Here is an 18168-nt window from a genome sequence, read left to right on the forward strand (position 1 = left end):
CTGGTATGGAGCCCCCAGCATCCATGTGGTCCCTGCCACCTGGGAGCTCTTCATAGATCTGCCAGAGAAGCTCTTACCCCCAAAGCCTGCTGTCCTCAAGGACATAGTCTCCAGATGCTTTAATAGTTCATCATGTGACATGGTTTCAGTGCTCTTCCCCATGCTGAGGTCCCTGAGGGTGTCACATGGCCCTAACAGAGGGGGCTCAGAATGAAGCTCAGAGAGGCCATGTGTTGGCCTAGGGCATCTCAACCTAAACCCAAACTGAGGTCTCTGGGCCCCTAGGCTAGTGCCCTGCCCTTCCACCCATGCCCCCGTGGGGCACCCTAGCTGCAACCTTCCACTACTCCCCTCCCACTGCCTTTCTCTGGGCCGGCAGGACAAGCTCTCCTCGTCCCCATCGAACAATGAGGCAGCGGGTTAAACTCAGATGCTGAGGAATGGTTCGGAAGCCCCAGGGGGGCAAACCACCCAGAAAATCTATACCTCTGAATTAAGGAGAAGCAGAAACTTCCACAGCCAGGGTTCAACTCCTCCAAGAGCTGGTCTGCAGAGCAAATCCAAAGCTCTAAGCCCTGCCTCCACGCCTGCCTCTGTGTGTAAAGATTTGTCCACACAATGGTCTGGTGTTTACACAGCTGTGATGTGGGTTTCTGCCCGTGTGTCCACACCCCTCTATATGGGGCCTATCTGTGCATCTACACCAATAGGTCCGTGCATGTTGATACAGACAGATGCATCTCCTAGGAGTATCTTTGCACACACATGCACGAAACTATTTTCACCGTGGCTGCACTGTAACGATGCTGTCCTCCATGAGGGCTTGCCCATGTGGGTGTGAGTTGCCAGTGAGTGTGTGAGAGACTGTGCCCATGAGCATGGGTGCTGTGTGTGAGCGCACCCATGTAAGGTATAGATGTGTGTGTGTGCACCCTGCATGCCCAGAGTCCAGTGGAGACTTTCCCATCGTAGCCTCCTACTTCACATGCCTCTCCAGTCCTGGAATCTGGCCTTTCCTCCTCATTTTCCAGCCAAATTATAACCCCTGGAAAAGGGGTCTTTATTATGGAAATGCTAACACAGCCTAAATGCAACTGGGGAGAAAAGGGTTGCTGCCATCCCCTGGCCCACTTTTGTCTAAAGAAGGTGTCTTATCTTAGTTCATTCTGTGTTGCTATAACAAAATACCTGAGACTGGGTAATTTATAAATAGAGAAATAGAAACTTATTACTCACAGTTCTGGAGACTGGGAAGTCCAAGATCATGGCTCTGGCAGGTTCTGCATCTGATGAGGTCCTGGACTCCCTGTTTCCAAGGCAGTGTCTTCTGGCTGTGTCCTCCAGAGGACACAGAACAATGTGTCCTGAAGTCAGAAGGGCAAAGAGGGCCTAATCCATTCATGAGGGCAGAGCCTTCACCACTTAATCACTTCCCAAAAGGCCCCTCGCTGCCTCTTAATACCACCACGATGGCGATGAAGTGTTAATGTATAACTTTTGGGAGACATTCAAACCATAGAAGAGGAACTTTATTGTGTGCCAGGGACCCTTAGCTGTGATTTCTAGGCCTGAACACTCAGGGTGCCTGACAGGCCAAAGTGGGCTAGAGGGGGCGGGACAAGGGCAAGCTGAGCTGATGCTGAGGCCAGGTCATCCGAAGGTTTGTGCAGAGGCAGCCAGTCTGGCTGATAGGAGCCTCAGAGTCAAGTCCAGTTGTCAATAAGCACCTTCTGTGATGTTGGGCAAGTCTCTGATCCTTCCTGGGCCTTGGTTTCCCCAGCTATGAGCTGGGGAAATGAGCAGACCTGTTGTAGATTAATATGGAATTCTAGAATGTTGAAGACAGAGAGGCCTCCTGGGGTTCAGGCATTGTCCAATGCATTTATCTCCCGGAAGGGGAGTCTCAGGGCCAGAGAGGGAAGGGACTTGCTCAAGGTTACCCAGCAGGGAACAATGAAATGGCTCCCCTGGATCTAGCAGCTGGCTCTATGAACCTCAGGCCCAGGCCCAGTTACAGGACATGGCAATCTTTGGACTCTGTTCAGTCCCAACTTTCATCAAAAATTTGGACTCTTTTGAGTTTATCAAGGTGCCAGATCCAACTGCTTCCCAACCAATGAGGGTGGCAGAGGAAAACTACAGCATGAAAGAGTGGAAGAAGACACAAGGAAGGACTTCCAGATGTTTAGAATGGAGAGCTGTTGGGGAGGGGGAAGGGGTAGGGCTCCAGCCACATTCCAGACCAGACTCACGGCAGTGACCTGCATGGAAAGAGCTAATAAATTTACAAGTGGCACAAACAAGTATAAAACTGGGACTCCATCCCCAGCCCTATGGATCCAGGCCCAGGTCCACTGTTGCCCCGGCCCTCGGTTTGACTCTGACTTGAGAACCTTCACTTCTCCGGCCTCAGTTGTGCCTTCCGTTATCTGGGAATACAGCAGCCTAACTGTGTGTATCCCCATCCCCCTGGGCATGATGAAGATGAAATCATGCAGAATGTAGAGCTGCTAAGAGTACTCACTTTGGAGTCAGGGAGACCTGAGTTCAAATCTAGGCTTCCTTGCCATATGGAAGCCTCTCTGAGCCTCAATTTTCCACGTCTGTCCAATTCACAGAGTCGTTTTGAAGTTCATCTCAGGTGATATAAGCAAAGTGGCCAGCAGGCGCTCAAGAAACCCTACTCCCCGGGATTGGGTACATGGCAGGGGCCAGGAGAGACGTGACAACTGATGATGGGCGGGGACACTCGTGGTCAGGATTGGCTATATAATTTGGGGGGCCAGTACAAAATGAAAACGCAGGGCCTTTGTTGAGCAAGTATTCAGAAGTTGAAGGCAGCGGTGGCAGGGCATTAAAACAAGCTCAGGATCCTTCTGAGACCAGGGCCCTGTGCGACTGCACGGGCCACAGGCCAGGAAGCTGGCCCTGCCTCTGGGATATCTGCAGTGGCTCAAATCCAGTTCAGGTGGAGGAGGTGAGGCTTCCTCCACCACACCGGGGGTCACCCCCTCTCCCCAGGACTGTAGCTGGGACCGTGACTGCTGGCCCTGCCTCTGTCAGTGGACATCAGAGGCGGCATAAAAGACCGACTGTTCCCCACCTCCGTATGCCCATTTGTATCTCATGCCATGCGTACAGCACATAGTTGATTTCTTTCCGCAAAGGGCTGCACTTTTTTTCTTTTCCAAGGGCCATGTGGCTTTTATTGCTGGCAGGAATGTCTGAGGCGTTCCTTCACCACCACATGAAATAGAGCCGCAATCTTCATCTGCATAAGGCCAAAGCCCCCAGTCTCCTCTGAGCCATCGGCCTCTGAGATTAATTAAGGCTTCACAAGGACTGACAGTCATTAGGACCTTTTCAGGGAGGTGGAAAATCCCTAATGGGCCTGGCTGGGCCCAGAAGCTGCCGGGTGGGCAGTGGGGAGAGGAGGGCCTGCAGGAGAGGAAGGTGCAGAGTCAGCGGGAGGTAGCTGGAGAGGGAGGCGGTGCAGACTCTGTCCCTGGCATGGGCTGTGACTTTGAGTGAGACTCGTCCTCCCTAGGCCTCAGTTCTGCCATTTGAGAAGTGGGGATTTGGATTTGATATCTCAGAGCCCTTTCGAGTCTGACATTGTAAAATTCTGAATCCTGCCCACAGTTCTTCTGCCAGGATTCAATTCTATTCCATGACTGTAACTTTGAGCATCTGGTTTTAGTCCACAAGAATAGAGTGTAATGGGCAGCAACGTGGGCTCTGGGGCCAGGCTGCCTGGTTGGAATCCTACCTCTGTGGTTTCCCAGTGGTGCCAACTTGGGCAAGTTACTTGAGCTCTCTGAGCCTCAGTTTTCTTTCCTGTAAAATGGGAGTGATTTTACACCTTAGAAGGTGTCCCTACCTTCTAAGAATACTGTGAAGCAAAAATGTGTGTAAAGTGACAGCCACTCAGAAGAGCCCTTTCTCTCCCTGCTTGCCAGGGCTGAACCCCACCCGGGGGCTGGGGGAAGGGCACATGTTTCCCAGAAGCCCCCTTGGCTCCAAGCTGCCCAGGTCCCTCTCACCACTCCGTGCCTCCCAATAGAAGAGTGCTGTGTTTGATGGCTCTGCTGGCAGGTAGCTCTACATCCACCTGCTGCTTTGGATGGAGAGCTCTGCCCTGAGAGCAGCTGTCAGACTGCAGATGGCCCTCCCCGATCGAGGAGTGGGGGTGCTGGAAGGGCTCCTGAGAACTTGATTGAACTTCTCAGATTCTGAGGCCCACAGAGGAAAAGCTCTTTACTTTCGGAGCCTGGGTTTCCCCATCTGTAAAATGGAGAGAATAAAATCCCTGCCCTGCAGAGGCACCTGAGGGTGAGTGACAATTGGCGGAAAACTCCCAGCATGCAGCAGGTGTCCAAAAAATTAGGGCAATTATTAGTCATAGACCAGTGATCAAAGTCACAGACCAAATACTGTCTTCTAGAAATATTTCCCTGATTTACAGATGACAAGAGTGAGTAGCAGGGAGGGTGGTAGGAAGGTCCCACCAAGTGATGGGATCTGAAACCAGAAACCCCTTCCCTGGCAACCGATGGAGCCAGTTTTCTGCTCCACGCCCCGAAAGAGAAGTCTCTTTTCTCCGCCCTTGCCTCCCTTTCTCTCTCCCATCCCCAAAGCAGATCACCCTCTGTCCACCCACCTGCAGAACAGGTTGGGGGTGGGTGTGGAAGGATCCGAGGTCACATGGACGCAAGGGAGCTGGCGCCCCGCAGGAGGTGGAGAGGAGGTGGGTGGGGAGGAGGGGTCTTGGGTCACAGTGAAACCCTGGGGTCCTGCGGGAACCTGCCTGGCATGTAGAGGGGGCTTGTAAGTGCACCCCCAGCGTTCGCATGTGAACACTGAGGCCCAGAGGGAAACGCGACTGACTAGCACTTCCCCTGGGAGAGAGGCACTGAGAGTGGCATGGGGCCCTAGTGTATGAGGCCCGGGACTGGGCTGCAGCCTTCTGCAAGGCAGAGGTCCTGCCTGACTGCATTTTGCCTCGAGGTGCTCGCTCCTGGCCTTGCTGGAGCTCAGTCCAGATCCTAATCACGCCTCTCTGCTTTCTGGCTCGCAGTGTTCCCATCTGTAAACTGGAGACTACTGCCAATCCTGCCTCCTCACAGACTGGTTCTGAGGCCAAAGGACAGCAGGTGGTGGGTGCACCTCAGCTATCACAGGACCCTCCCGAATGACCCTGGCAAGTCCTTCCTGACTCCCTGCAGATTTGAAGAGTCTGCTGATTTCCGAGTCCAGGGCTGCTTAGCAGGATTTGCCACCCCAACTTTCTCTCCCCATCACAATAGCACTTTCCTCTGTATCTAGCTGCTAGCTCTTCCCCTTACTCAGCCACTAGGAGGACAGTGCTGACATGCTTGGCCAGGTGATGCCTTCATGCCCCACATTTTGAGCCAGAGCAGGCTTTTAACCTGGGTCCGGCCCTCTCTAACCTGGCCGACCTCGAACAACATTCCTCTTTGCTTACATGGGCATAACACCTACCACATACGACGCCGTGGGAATTGAATACAGTGAGTAATGCCCACGTGCGGCGCCTGGCACAAGGTAAAGCCTCAGCATCCCCAGCTGTTACTGTTCTTCCCATTTTACCGTCGGGACCAAGGCTCAGGGGAGCGTGGACACCAGGCAAAAGTCTCAGACTGCACAGGCAGCACTGGGTCCTAACACCCTCACCACTCTGCTCTCCCCTGCTCCTTCTCCCTCCCCTCCAAGTCTGGCACTTTCCAAAAAGGAAGAAAGATCTCTGTAATTTGAGAAGCACATTTGTCCTCCCACACATTCTGAATCCTTCCAGAAAGGCTGGCCAGGAGAGACGACCCCAGAGTTGGACTCTCTGGGGCTAGACCCCTGGCCTGCAGGAGACAACCCCTCAACCCAGATGTATTGCTATTTTTCATTAACATTCCTCGCTTATATATTCAGAGATCATTATCTGAAATCAGGAAGCAGATGAGTCCTAGTTTACTCAGCAGCATTTTCTTTCTGTTTCTTCAAACCATCGATCACAATTTAGATACAGCGAAACACGATGCCCCTGCCCTCCTAGAGGGAATCCTTAATCCCCTCCTGTGAAATGGAGAGGTCAGAATGACCTCCATTGACAGAAGAGGCAACTGAGGCTCAGTGAGGGGCATGAATGTTCCCTTTGAGTTCTAGGGCACTGGGCAGGAGATAGGTTTCACCACGGGTCCCTCTGGACAGGGGATTTAGGGCCAGGCTGGGAGAAATTTTCAGTTCTAGAAGAGAGTCCTCTGTCCTCTTCGCTGGACTAGGCTCCTGTGCGATTCGGGATATGGGAAACAGAGGCCTCCTGGGAAGGAAATGGGGTCCCTGGCAGCGTCCGCTGAGGCCCAGTTGCCTACGGGAGGGCAGCTGGGTGGGGGCCAAAGTGAGGTTCTGAGAGGAATGGTCAGATGGGCAATCATCAAGACCCAGCTCCGGCCGCCCTGTGACAGTTGCTAGAAGCCCTGCTGTGAGCTGACTCCACATGGAGGTAGGTCACAGCCAGTCCTTAGATCCCCCAGGCAGCCCCTGGGCAAATCGAGGGGCCAGGACAGCATGGACTGGCTTGGAGTCCTGGCAAGCTTTGAACATGAGAACTGGACGTTTCACAGATGGAAGTGTGAGGCCCAGAGAGGGGAGGGGTGGTTCAAAGGCCCCCAGCAAGGATTGACAGGTCTTATTTTTTCATAATGACAGTGATGGCTCCCCATGGCTGGAGCACCCTCTATGTGCCAGACCCGTGCTAAGCACTTTACACACAATTCTATGGGGGCCACTATGAGTGCCCCCACTTTACAGATGAAAGAAATGAGGCTCAGAGAGGTTTAGGCAACTCTGCCTAGAGAGCTGTGGGCGAGGGAAGAAGACACGCCCAGGCAGAGGGACTGCGGACCCCAGCTCCTTCCACAGCCCGGGGACCTCTCGGGCAGTTTCCCAGCACACACCTGTCCCTTGTCTGGTATACCTGGGGATGCCTGCCCAGGCGCCACAGAGTCCCCATGAATCATGCCTGCCCTGGGAAGCCGGCACCCTCACTGCCAAGAAGGCACTTAGAGTGCACTCCTAAATGCTGGAGGGAGACGAATCCCCTTCCTGGGGCAAAGGAGCTGGCTCTATGTGCCCGGGGATGGGTTCTGGGTTTACCCAGCTCTAAGTCAAGGTAGGGGAGGGGAGTGTCCTGACCTTCCGCTTCCTAGCCCTGCTGTGGACAACTTAGGGTGCTCTTAGGTGGGGGCCACTGGAGAGAAACTGGGCTGTTTGTCCATCGATCTGATGGAAGAAGGAGAAAAGACCTCCATGCCAGCTGGGGATGCCAGCTGGGGAAGGGCGAGGGTGTCTGCATGCCCCAGGTGGGGGAGTGGGAGCTCTCCCTCCCATCAAACAGACGACAAAGTTTGTGGGTACGGGATGGGGAGGAAGCAGGTTGGCGATCGGTGGAAATTGGGAACAAGCTAGCCTGTTCTGTGGGTCTTCTCTCCCGGTGCCTGAAAACGCGAAGGCGGAAGGCGTCCATCTCATCAGAGGTGAGGAAGACGGTCTTGGTTTGACACACAGCCATCGGTTTGTCAGAGACCTGGCCGCATTGGTGGCAAGGAAAGGGTAGCTTCTTGGGGGGCGGGCGGACGCCGCGCCTGGACCCGGGGCCACAGCTGGCGCGCATCTGTAGCCTGGCCGGGCCCGCACCTCCGCGGCTGGCAAGGCGCGGGCGCCAACTAGCGGCAGCTCCCGCCACCGTGCCTGCCAGGCGGCCGGGCGACCTTGGTCTGCGGACTCAAGGGCCTGCACCCCGCCCCCCAGTACCTTGGATCTGGTGCCCATGGAGAGCCAGCGCTCTACGGAGGGCCGGAGCCGTGCTGGGCCCTGCGCCAGGTGCCAGGGCTCACAAGAGCCCCCCATTCTCTGGAAACCCGTCTGTGAACCCGCCGTAAGGGGAGAGGGAGAAATCAGGCGGAGGGACAAGCAAAGGGCACGGTGCAAACCCAAACCACTCGACAAATGGAATTTACCACCACCTGAAACAGCGGGTCATGGTCCCGTAACCGCTCCAGGGCAGCACGTGTTACCCGCCCCCGGCCCGGGCCCTACCTGGCCACGACGCGCTGGGCCTTCCCGGAGACGTTCCTGGAGATGGGAGCGCCCAGGCTGGATCGCTCGCTTTCCTCTAGTTCTGCTGCTCGTGCCAGCGCGTCCGAGGGCGCGCGGGCCTGGGTCCGCAGTCGACAACTGCCAGGCGCAGGCTCTCTTAAAAGGTTCAGTAAGGGACCTTTGCCGTTCTTGCTTTCGAAATGGCCTGAGGGCGTGATATGAGGTCTTGAGCGAGGCAGGGGCCAGCTCTTCCGACGGTCGGGGTGAGGCCAGAGTCATTCACCCCTTGAGCGCACGAGGGGCTTGATTTCGTTTGGCGACGACGAAATAGCGCACGCTGGGCAGGGGTCAGATCCGTGATGAGATCTTGCGGCCACCGTCGAATCCTAAGCTTCTTTGCTTCCGAGGCTTGGAATTCATTGTTTTGCACCTGTCGAGAGCCGGAGGCAACGAAAATATAGCCCAGTCTCCAAAGCGGCGGGGAGGCTCAGCACGCGTTCGTTCCCCAGAGTCTAGGGAGGGGTCTGGGGCGATAATTCGGAATGATTGGGGCTTGATCTTTCCCGTTGCCCTCCCAGCTGTAGCCGTCCCCTAGGCCTGCTCGACTGACTTAAGAGGCGGGAGAGGAACGGGTTGTTTGCTGTGAAGCCCGGGAGAGGTTGGGCCACGCGGCTGGGAGTGGGAGCGGGGACGCGGAGCCAGGAGGGCAGGCAGTGCCTTGGCGAAACTGTCCGCGGTCCCTGCAGCGCAGCCAGAGCGCACCGGCCCAAAAAGAAGTGGGATTGGATCCGCAGAAGCCACTTTCCACCTGCATGGAGAAAGAAAGTTCTCTCCTCTGAAAGCCGGGGCCCTTAGCTTTGCAGCCACTGCTCAGTTTTTCTTTTGTCGCCGACGCGCGTAGTGTTTCACGATGCAGGACCGTAGTTACATGCGTAAAGGAAAAAAATCGGGAAAACGCATTTTGCAGGCCTCGTCGTGTTTTTCAAAGAGCCACAGGCCGCCACAACGAAGAACGACGCCGCGAGGCCTGCGAGATCCTGAAACTTGTTCTGAGGGGAGAGCAGAGAGGAAAAGGGTTGTTGGCCCCAGGCTACTTAGGGTCCCTGGGAGACTCCCTTACGCCTGTCCTCGGTTTGGCACAGGGGCCACCGAGGCTGGGACCAAAGCCGCGCAGGGCTGGGAGCAGCAGAGGCCGCCGGCCGGGCGTGGACGGCGCACAAAAATCCCGTGTGGGTTGGAGGCTCTTGGGTCAGAATAATTTGCGGGAGGAGGGAGGTGAGTAACCTCTTTGGGGCGGCTCCCAGTGCGGTGTCACCGGCCCTAGGCTCCCGCGGGCCCCAGCCCGGGGTTGCAGAAGTCACAGGCCCGAAGCAGCAAGAGCTGGGGAAGCCCGGCCGCGGCCAGCGGGGAGGAGGAGCGAAGGGGTTGCGCCCCAGCGTCAGGGAGATGCGACCCGGGAGAGGGCGACAAGGGCGCCTTCTGTGGGACCCGGACGTTCTAAGCAAATTTCTAGCATCTGCCCCGGGCTCCCAGAGCTCTCGGGGGCCCTGGGCTGTGGCACGGGGGCCTCCTCCGCGGGGTGGCGCCTTCCGCCCCTCCCCGTTGGGCGGCCTCCGGCAGGCCCCGTTCCTCCCCGCGAACGCCACCGAGGTGCCCGCGATGGGGGCTCCGCCGATTGGCTGTGCGACGCGTCGCTCGGGCCGGCCCCGCCCCGCGGGCCCCGGGGGTACTAACCCCGTGCGGGCGGCCGCGGCCCCGCCACTTGATTCTGGAGGATTTGTTCTGGGGCTGTGGCCGCGGAGTCGAGGGGGCCGCGGGCAAGCTTCGGGGAGGGAGGCGGCGTTGGCGGGGGCGGCGGCACCAGCCCCGCGCGGGCCCCGCGCGGCCCAGGGCAGCCGGGGACAGCCGCGAGGGGCGGCCCACACGCGGGTGCCGCGCGCCGGGGATGCGGACTAGCCGGGCAGGTCTGTCGGGCGCCGTCGGGGCTATGCGAGCCTCGCATGCGGGCGGGCCCTGCGAGTAGTGGGCGGGCGGCCGCCCCCCTGCGCCCTGAGGCCCGGGGCCCCGCCGCTTCTGCTTTCCGCTTCTCGCGGCAGCGGCGGCCGAGGAGGCGTCCGCGGCCGGCCGCCCCGGGGGAAGCCGCGCCGTCGCCGCCCGCCCGGCGCCCTGACGGCCGCTGTTATGCGTATTCCTGTAGACCCAAGCACCAGCCGCCGCTTCACACCTCCCTCCACGGCCTTCCCCTGCGGCGGCGGCGGCAAGATGGGCGAGAACAGCGGCGCGCTCAGCGCGCAGGCAGCCGTGGGGCCCGGAGGGCGCGCCCGGCCCGAGGTGCGCTCGATGGTGGACGTGCTGGCGGACCACGCGGGCGAGCTCGTGCGCACCGACAGCCCCAACTTCCTCTGCTCCGTGCTGCCCTCGCACTGGCGCTGCAACAAGACACTGCCCGTCGCCTTCAAGGTGAGTGCGGGACCCGGGGCGGGAGGGCGCCGGCCCTGGGGCTCCGGGCGTCCAAGCTGCGGGAGCCAGAGCCTCCGGAGCAGTGGGGAGGGGAGGTGCCCGAGACGCCGCGGCGACACCTGAGCACCCGGTTCAGTCTTGCTGCGCACTTGGCTCGGGGACATCGGCGTTCCGTTTTGGATGCGCCCTGCACGGATGACTTTTAAGGGGGTTACCCCGCTCCACCTGGGTTTTAGGGCACCCTGCGTAGAGACGTTGGTGCGGAAATGGGCGGATGGGGTTTTGCACCCCCCCCCCAACCCAGATCGCTCAGACACAGCCCTGCAGGTAACGGAGAAGAGAATCCCGGGACCGGGGCAAGGACACCGCGGGTGGGGTGCGAACGGTGAAAGGGCCTACCCTCCGCCGCCAGCACCCCTCCTCCCGCGCCGCTTCTCAGACGCTTCCTGCTCACACCCTCGGGCTTCCGAAATTTTACCGGACGGCGCTAGGCCGGGATCGGGGCACTGCTCTCCAGACGTTTGCTCGGGGATATTCTGCGTCCTGAATGGCGGGTTGAGATTGGGGGACCCGTAACTCTGGCAGCCCCCAGCCATTTAGAGGACCTTTTCTTTATGCCAGGGAGTAGGCGACTGTTTCATTTTCATTTTTTTAAGGGGGCAGCGAGATGAAACGAAAACGCCTCGGTTTTCCCCTAAACCTCTCACAGCTGCCGTGAGAAAAGGGCAGGGCAGGAAGGGCCGGCGGCTGGGGGTGGTGCTGCCTGAGGTGGCTGGAAGCGGCGACCGCTGGCAGCTGAGGCCGTCCCTGCTCCCATTAAGACGACTCCAAATTGGAAAAAAAGGATGAGTGGCTCTTTGAGGTCTCTCGGGTGACATCTTAAAATACCAGTGGGGGAAATCTCCCCGGGAGGGGGGGAGGCCCGTGTGACTTTAATCGTCAGATCGTCAGATCGGAGGTTTTACTGTCACTTGGAGCTTAAAAGGAGTCTTTGAAATTAAAAGAAGACAGGATGTTGACAGGAAATCTGGCCTTTTTAATCAGATCCCAAACATTTTCTCCTTGAAATTTTTACCATATGGATCCCCGGTCCCTGCACGCGGCGGCCACGTTTAAATGGTTGTGACTGTGTTTAAAGTCTGATTGTTTTTCAAAAGGCATCTGCCTCTCCGTGCTCCTGGGGTGGGGACTTGGGGAGACGGTGCTTAGGGGACATCGCCACCCCATCCTGCAGTTCCCAGCAGGTGCATCCTTCCATTATCAAAAGACCCCCTCTCACTTTAAAGGGGTTTTCTAGGTGACCTTTTTCAAAACACCCGTGAGTTTTGCATTCTGCATTTTCTCTGCATAACGAATTTAGGCTCTGCAGAGGCCAATAAACCGGTCCTCGTCCACATTTCAGGGCCAAGTTTCATGCCCTAAACAGCTCTTGCATAAATTGAGTGGGGGTAGCAGCCCTGTTGTTATTATTGTTGATAGTCTTTTTCGCTTGGAGACTTCGTTGCTAGGAGCATGTTGATTCCTCTTTCGCTCCAGCCGAAGACAACAGGGGAACTGCACCCCACATCATAGTGACTGGGCTGATTTCACAGCTCTCTGGCTGAGATTTCACTGAAAGGATGATTTCTTGGAACACAGTTTATGTCAGCAGTTGATCTAGGATTTTGGTGTAGAAGTCCGAGATTCCATCTTCTTGTTTTCGTGATATTTGAGGGAAGGTCTTTATTGTTTTTAAGCCTCTTCTCCACCCTGCATTGGAGAAATACGCAGTGCGCCTGGGACCTAGGGGAGCTGCCCAGCCCAGCCCCTCCCCTCCTTTCCCTGGCCTCCCTCTTCCTTTCTAAGCTGTCCCCCTGCATCCCCCCTGCCCCATGTCTTCAGGTGGTGGCACTGGGGGACGTGCCAGATGGCACGGTGGTGACCGTGATGGCAGGCAATGATGAGAACTACTCTGCTGAGCTGCGCAACGCCTCGGCCGTCATGAAGAACCAGGTGGCCAGGTTCAACGACCTTCGCTTTGTGGGCCGCAGTGGGCGAGGTAAGTGGAAGGGAGGCCTCGCCAGTTCAGCATTGGCAATGGCAGGGGCAGCAGGGAAGGAGGTTGAAAGAGGGGCCTTAGAATCCCTTAGGTCTCTAGTCGCAGCTCTGTCTAAAAACAGCAATTTGTAATCCTGTAGGACGTTACAGATCGCTTTGAGGGGGTGAGGAAAGTTATGGTCTCTCGCCAGAAAAAGACACAGTTTTCTCCCAGTTTCTAGGGTTTACCAACTCCTGAAACCGTTCATGCCACCCCCCTTAACCTCTGGTTAAGCACACTTGGTCTCACAAAAATTGCTGGCACGAAATGGTGGATTAGCAGGCTCAAAAAGGGAGCTTATAGGTCTTTCAGCAAGGCGGTTGCAGGACAAGTGCCTGGTCTGTGGGGCCCAAGCACCCCAGCCACCCTCTCCATATGGGGCAGAATCTCCCCCACACCTCAGGCTCTGTCTCTCCAGCTGTGGTCTCCCAGACCCAGCTTCCCAGCCCCTTTGAGCCCTAGGTGGTCTGGAATGGAAGCTAATGCGGCTAAATGTTGGAAAGCACAGCTCGAAGGCTGCCATCTCCTGCCCCAGAGTCAAGGCTGGTGTGCCACCCTGCCTGTCTGACCGACCTTGGGCAGTAGAAGGAAGGCGGGACAGGGGTGGGGGGCTGTTGAATGGGAGGCTTCTGGGACCTGAAACCCATCATCACTTAACTCCTGGGTGGGAAAGTCCTAGAAACCCTGCCTCTGTGGAATGGAGGCCTGAGGGTCCACTGGCCCTTTAAGACTAGGAGAAGTGGGAGTCGCCCTTCCCAAGCACCAGGCCCTCCTCCAGCTTTGTTAAGAAGTAAGCTGGGTTCCCTCTGCTCCCCAACTCCACGCAGGCTGAAGCAGAACCGTGCTTTTCATCACCAATAAACAGGACCTTCTCAAGGTTCTAGTTCCTTCTGAGCTGCTAGTCCTGCTCTGAAATAGGCAGCTGGGCACCATTTTTTCCTTTCCAGTCATTGAATGTATACATACAAATGTCAACCATATTTTGACTTTTCAGCATTAATTAAAACCAGGACATTATTTGCATGTAATAAGTGTTTACTTGTTACTTTTTATGAAACTGAAATAGTTTACATTCTTTCAAACATTTCCTGTTCCTGTTGGCTCCCTTCCCCACGCACAGATTTCTTTCAAACGGTGCCCTTAACTGGTTGCAGGTTGATGGATGGAAAATGTTTCCTTTTATGAATTAAGCTTTCATTGCTGCTCCTAATTAGTCTCCAAGTCCCTTTTGTCATCCACAATCTCTCGAACCCTTTGCAATTTAATCCCAGCCCTGAGAGGAGAGTCACTGGTCCCTGGTCGGTGGCAGACAAGGCTGACGGCTCTGTTGACTGCGGGGCAGTGGCCAGGTCTGCTAGCCCAGGTGTGTGTCAGGGGCACTATAGCTGCTGCCTGTTGCGAGGCAGGCAGAAGTGCTGTCGATCGGGGAGCCCAGCAAGGCGTCAGGAACTTGATTCTCCCTTCCCACTCCCTCTCCTGGGAGGTGAGATAAAGAGAAGAGACAACGATTTTCTGAGTTACCGAGATCTTGTCTGGCCGTTCTGCACACTGAGAATGATTTTTTTTAGTGGTTTTCATACCCACAGACTTTGAGCCCCCCTCCCCAGGCCTGCAGGGAGGGAAACGGGTTTCCAAAGCATTGGTTGGGAGCTTACCCTTGTAGCAGGAATGGCTGAGGCTGGGATTGTGGCTCTGGGAGATGCCAGAGGCTGAGTTTATCAACCATTCTCTCATCCATCTCCTCTCAGTGGTCCATAACCAATCTCAGTGGTCCTGGGAGGCAGGAAGTGATCTGAGGAGGAGTTCCGGTATCTGAGGAACTGTGGCTAAGGCGTTCAGCCTTCAGAGGCTCGAGGTCTTTGAGAGCCTGCATTCTAGTATCGGGCACCCTGTATTTGAGTCCCAGCTCTGCTAATGACTTGCTGGATGACGTTGGGCAAATGACTTAACCACTCTGTGCCTCAGTTTCCTCAGCTGTGAGATGGGGATGATAATCGTACCTACCTCATGAGATTTTGGGAATGTTAGAGAAATTGATACAGGTGTATCAGCTGGCACATACTGAGAGCTGGATACATGTTAGAGATTTTGTTACTTCAAATGCTTGGGACTGGAGGAGGACTTTGAGGTCCTTTTGAGCGGTGACAGCCACTGATTCTCTGATTACTGTGTGGTTTGGGCGGGGGTGGGGGAAACCCAGAAGGTGTGAACTGCTGAGTGGGAGAGGTGGAGGCGGTTGGCAGGGAGGAAGGAGGGTGCCGGGTCCGCTGGCATGCAGACACACATCTGCAGTGCCCATCCTGCCAACTGGGAAATTCCCACCTGAGAGAACAGTCAGTGGTTGACAGTGACAATCTGGGCGACTTTAGGAGATGGGACACTTTGGGACTTAAGGTCTGGGGTTGGGACCCAGAACCCTTGCCTGGCTCTCTGAATTCTGCCAGAACTGAGAAGTCTGATGGAAACCTCTGCTTGTTTCCTCAGAAACAAGTTCTACATTCTGTCTGAATTCCAGGAAGATGGCTTTCCGTGAAAGACATGCACCCAGTAACACCACAGAGCTCTTACGATAGGGCTGAAGGTGTGAACCAAGAAAAGGAAGGGAAGAAAACCAGGTCATTGCTGTCTCCTGCAGTGATTAGGGCCGAGGTCCCTGCCCTGCCAGACGCAAGGAGCCTATCTTACAATATATATTTTGTATCAAACCTTACTATTCTACATTGAAATGTGTAAATAATGTAACCTCCCTGTTTACATGCAGTTGCAAACTACGTTATTCCATAGCTATGATGGAGAAGAAAAGGAAAAGTAATTTATAATAAAACCCTGATTTGAATATGTAAATGTTGAGGCCAGAGGACTCCATGAGGTGGACGAATGCCCTCTACGCAGAAGCCCACAGCAGAGGGAACAGGCAGGGTGGCAGAACTCAATCTGAACCTGGCCTTGCTGCCAATACCATGACTTTCTGAAGTTGTCAACAACTCTTGGCAAAGCGCTGAACAAAATTTAAAAAGAAAAAGAAAAAAGAACTGTCTTTCCTTCTGGAAAATTCAGTAGATACTAAAAGTACAAAAAAAATCCCTTATTTTATGTCATGAGTTAGGTTCATGACTCAGAGAATTTTTTTCTTTTACTTTTTTTTGGGACAAGGTCTCGCTCTGTCACCCAGGCTGGGGTGCAGTAGTGCGATCACTGCAGCCTCAACCTCCTGGTCTCAAGCAGTCCTCCCACCTGAATAGCTGGGACTATAGGCATGTGCCACCACGCTCAGCTGATTTTTTAAAATTATTTTTTGTAGAGATGGGGGTGTTCTTCACTGTGTTGCTCAGGCTGGTCTTGAACTCCCGGACTCAAGCTATCCTCCCGCCTCAGCCTCTCAGAATGTTGGGATTATAGGCATGAGCCACCGCTCCCAGCCAGAGGACTTTTATAAGCAAGTTTTTCCCTCCCAGGAAGAATGAATCTTCACCACCCTGGGCAGTGCTGGGTGCTGGCGTACCCCACCACATACACACACCCCACCCCTAACGCTGCCAGTGCCACCCCAGCACTGTGGTGACCACACGCCACTGCAAATCCCAAAAATGCCCCTCTACCAGGCGGCCACGGGCCTAGGTGAAAATGAAAAGCACATGGTCTCCTGAGCTGTGATCAACAAGTTAAAAAGCAACCGTATGTCCACAGAGATTCGGGGTACAGTGTGCTGGTGCAGGCTGAGGGAAACCACTGGTTGGGGGAGAGATGGATGGCTTCTTGGCTGAAGTTGAGAAAACCCCGAGGTCCCCTGAGACAGACCCGTCCCCTCCCCCACCCATGCAGCTCCTGTGGGTGGGGCGGGGACCTTCTACACATAGGAACCAGGCAGAGAGGCTCAAGGACTTGCCTGAGGCCACGCTGCCACCCTGGCTGGTTCATGATGGGTCCTGGAGGAGTTTTTGGAGCCCTAAAGGAAACCCGTTTCCGAGACCAAGGCTTCTCCCCTGCAACCAGGGCCAGCTCTCGGAGAGCCTGGGTTTACACTTCCTGGGCTCCTGACAGATTGCAGGTTTGCCCAGGGCTCCTGCACGGAGTTGTATCTAGATGCTGAGAGAGAGGGATGGATGGGTTTGCCGCTGCCGGGCAGAGAGAGAGCTGGGCAGGGCCAGGGGAGCTGAGGGGCACTCAGGGCGACAGCTTTCTCCCACCCCTGCTCCCCAGGCTCCCTGTCTCCTGAGGTCCCGACGCCTGCCCCTCCCTCTCACTCCTCCTCTTAGGCCCCACACTCCTCTCCTTTGTACTTGGGCGGAGGTGGTGACAGGTTCAGAAGCTGGTGGAAGTGGCCGAGGAGTGCTGGTGACCTCAGGGGTGGCATGTGGTTTGCTACCTGGTGGGAGTGGGGGCTTCTCACTTCTCAGGAGCAGGACCTTAGTACCTGTGTGGAGGGGCATGCTCTGGCACATTCTGACTTTTCTGAGTCCTGCCTGGATACTGTGTGACCTGCTTAACTCACTGCTCCTCTCTGAGCCTCAGTTTCCTCATCTGCAAAATGGGAGCCATTATCTCTGCCCTTAATTTATTTAACAAATGTTGTTGAGCACCTACTATGTGCTAGATGCTGTCCTAGGGGCTGGAGACACCGCATGAAAAAGACAGAACTTGGGCCCCTGGGGAGCTTATAATCTAGTAGAAGGAGACAAAATGAGTAGATGGATTATTAAAAGCATACGCATCATGAGAAAATTCCAGCAGGTGCAGGGAATAGAGAAAGGGAGTAGGAGGGCCTGTGGTACTTCGGGTTGAGCTGCTTAGCCCTTTTTTGTTTTGTTTTGTTTTGTTTTCTATGGGCCCCTCTGATATCTGGTGAAGCCCACACACCTTTCTCAGAATGATTTTTTTAAGGTATAAAATTAAATGCACAGTATTACAATGGAAACCAATTCTATTAAAACATAGCAAAATACTTTAAAAATTGTGGTAAATGTACTGTTTTGTTCAGTGTATTAAATAAGATCTAGCATTGGGTCTAATGATGACCATGGTTTTGAAGTTGTGACGAGCATAAAAGATATTTAGAGAAATCTGCAGCAACTGTAATGTGATATGTAAGTATCTGTGACGTCTGTTGGTGACAAGGTCACAGGTACGGCTGATAATACCTCTGTGGTTTGTTGCCTACGCTCATGCTTAAGAGTGATGCTAAATTTCAGTTAGAGGTTAGGGACAATACAGTTGTAATTTTTTCCTATCCCAGTTCTCAGGCTCGTTCAATTCTACGGAGCCAAGTTAAAAACGCCTTCTAGGCATAGTGACTTACACCTGTAATCCCAATGCTTTAGGAGGCCAAGGCGGGAGGATCACTTGAGCCCAGGAGTTCAAGACCAGCCTGGGCACATAGTAAAAGCTTGAAAAAAAAAGAAAAAAGAAAAGAAAGAAAGGAGGGGAGGGAGGGAGGGAGGGTTCAAGACCAGCCTGGGCACATAGTAAAAGCTTGAAAAAAAAAGAAAAGAAAGAAAGGAGGGAGGAGTGAGGGAGGGAAGGGA

General features: G+C 55.1%; 1 protein-coding gene and 1 long non-coding RNA gene across 4 annotated transcripts in view; one reads left to right on the top strand and one right to left on the bottom strand.

Annotated features, from left to right (window-relative positions):
- The window catches only part of LOC108538453 (uncharacterized), a 28960-nt gene extending 17379 nt beyond the window's left edge, over positions 1-11581 (bottom strand). For 2 of the 3 annotated variants that reach the window (XR_001888080.1, XR_001888082.1), the window contains exons 1-3: positions 10969-11581; positions 8110-9158; positions 1237-3438 (exon numbers count right to left, since the gene is read on the bottom strand). This is a non-coding gene — a long non-coding RNA (uncharacterized LOC108538453). Of the gene's footprint in view, positions 1-1236; positions 3439-8109; positions 9554-10968 lie in introns of those variants that run through there. The other variant, XR_001888081.1, reaches the window with a different exon arrangement.
- Positions 1-18168, top strand: part of RUNX3 (RUNX family transcription factor 3) — a 65221-nt gene that overhangs the window by 24610 nt on the left and 22443 nt on the right. Inside the window, exons 3-4 of the mRNA XM_017886550.1 lie at positions 10307-10569; positions 12451-12607. Of these exons, the coding sequence (XP_017742039.1) occupies positions 10307-10569; positions 12451-12607 (420 nt within the window). The remainder of the gene's footprint in view (positions 1-10306; positions 10570-12450; positions 12608-18168) is intronic.

The sequence above is a fragment of the Rhinopithecus bieti genome, unplaced genomic scaffold (genome assembly GCF_001698545.2).
Source record: "Rhinopithecus bieti isolate Rb0 unplaced genomic scaffold, ASM169854v2 scaffold_14826, whole genome shotgun sequence".
NCBI classification, from domain to species: Eukaryota; Metazoa; Chordata; class Mammalia; order Primates; family Cercopithecidae; genus Rhinopithecus; species Rhinopithecus bieti.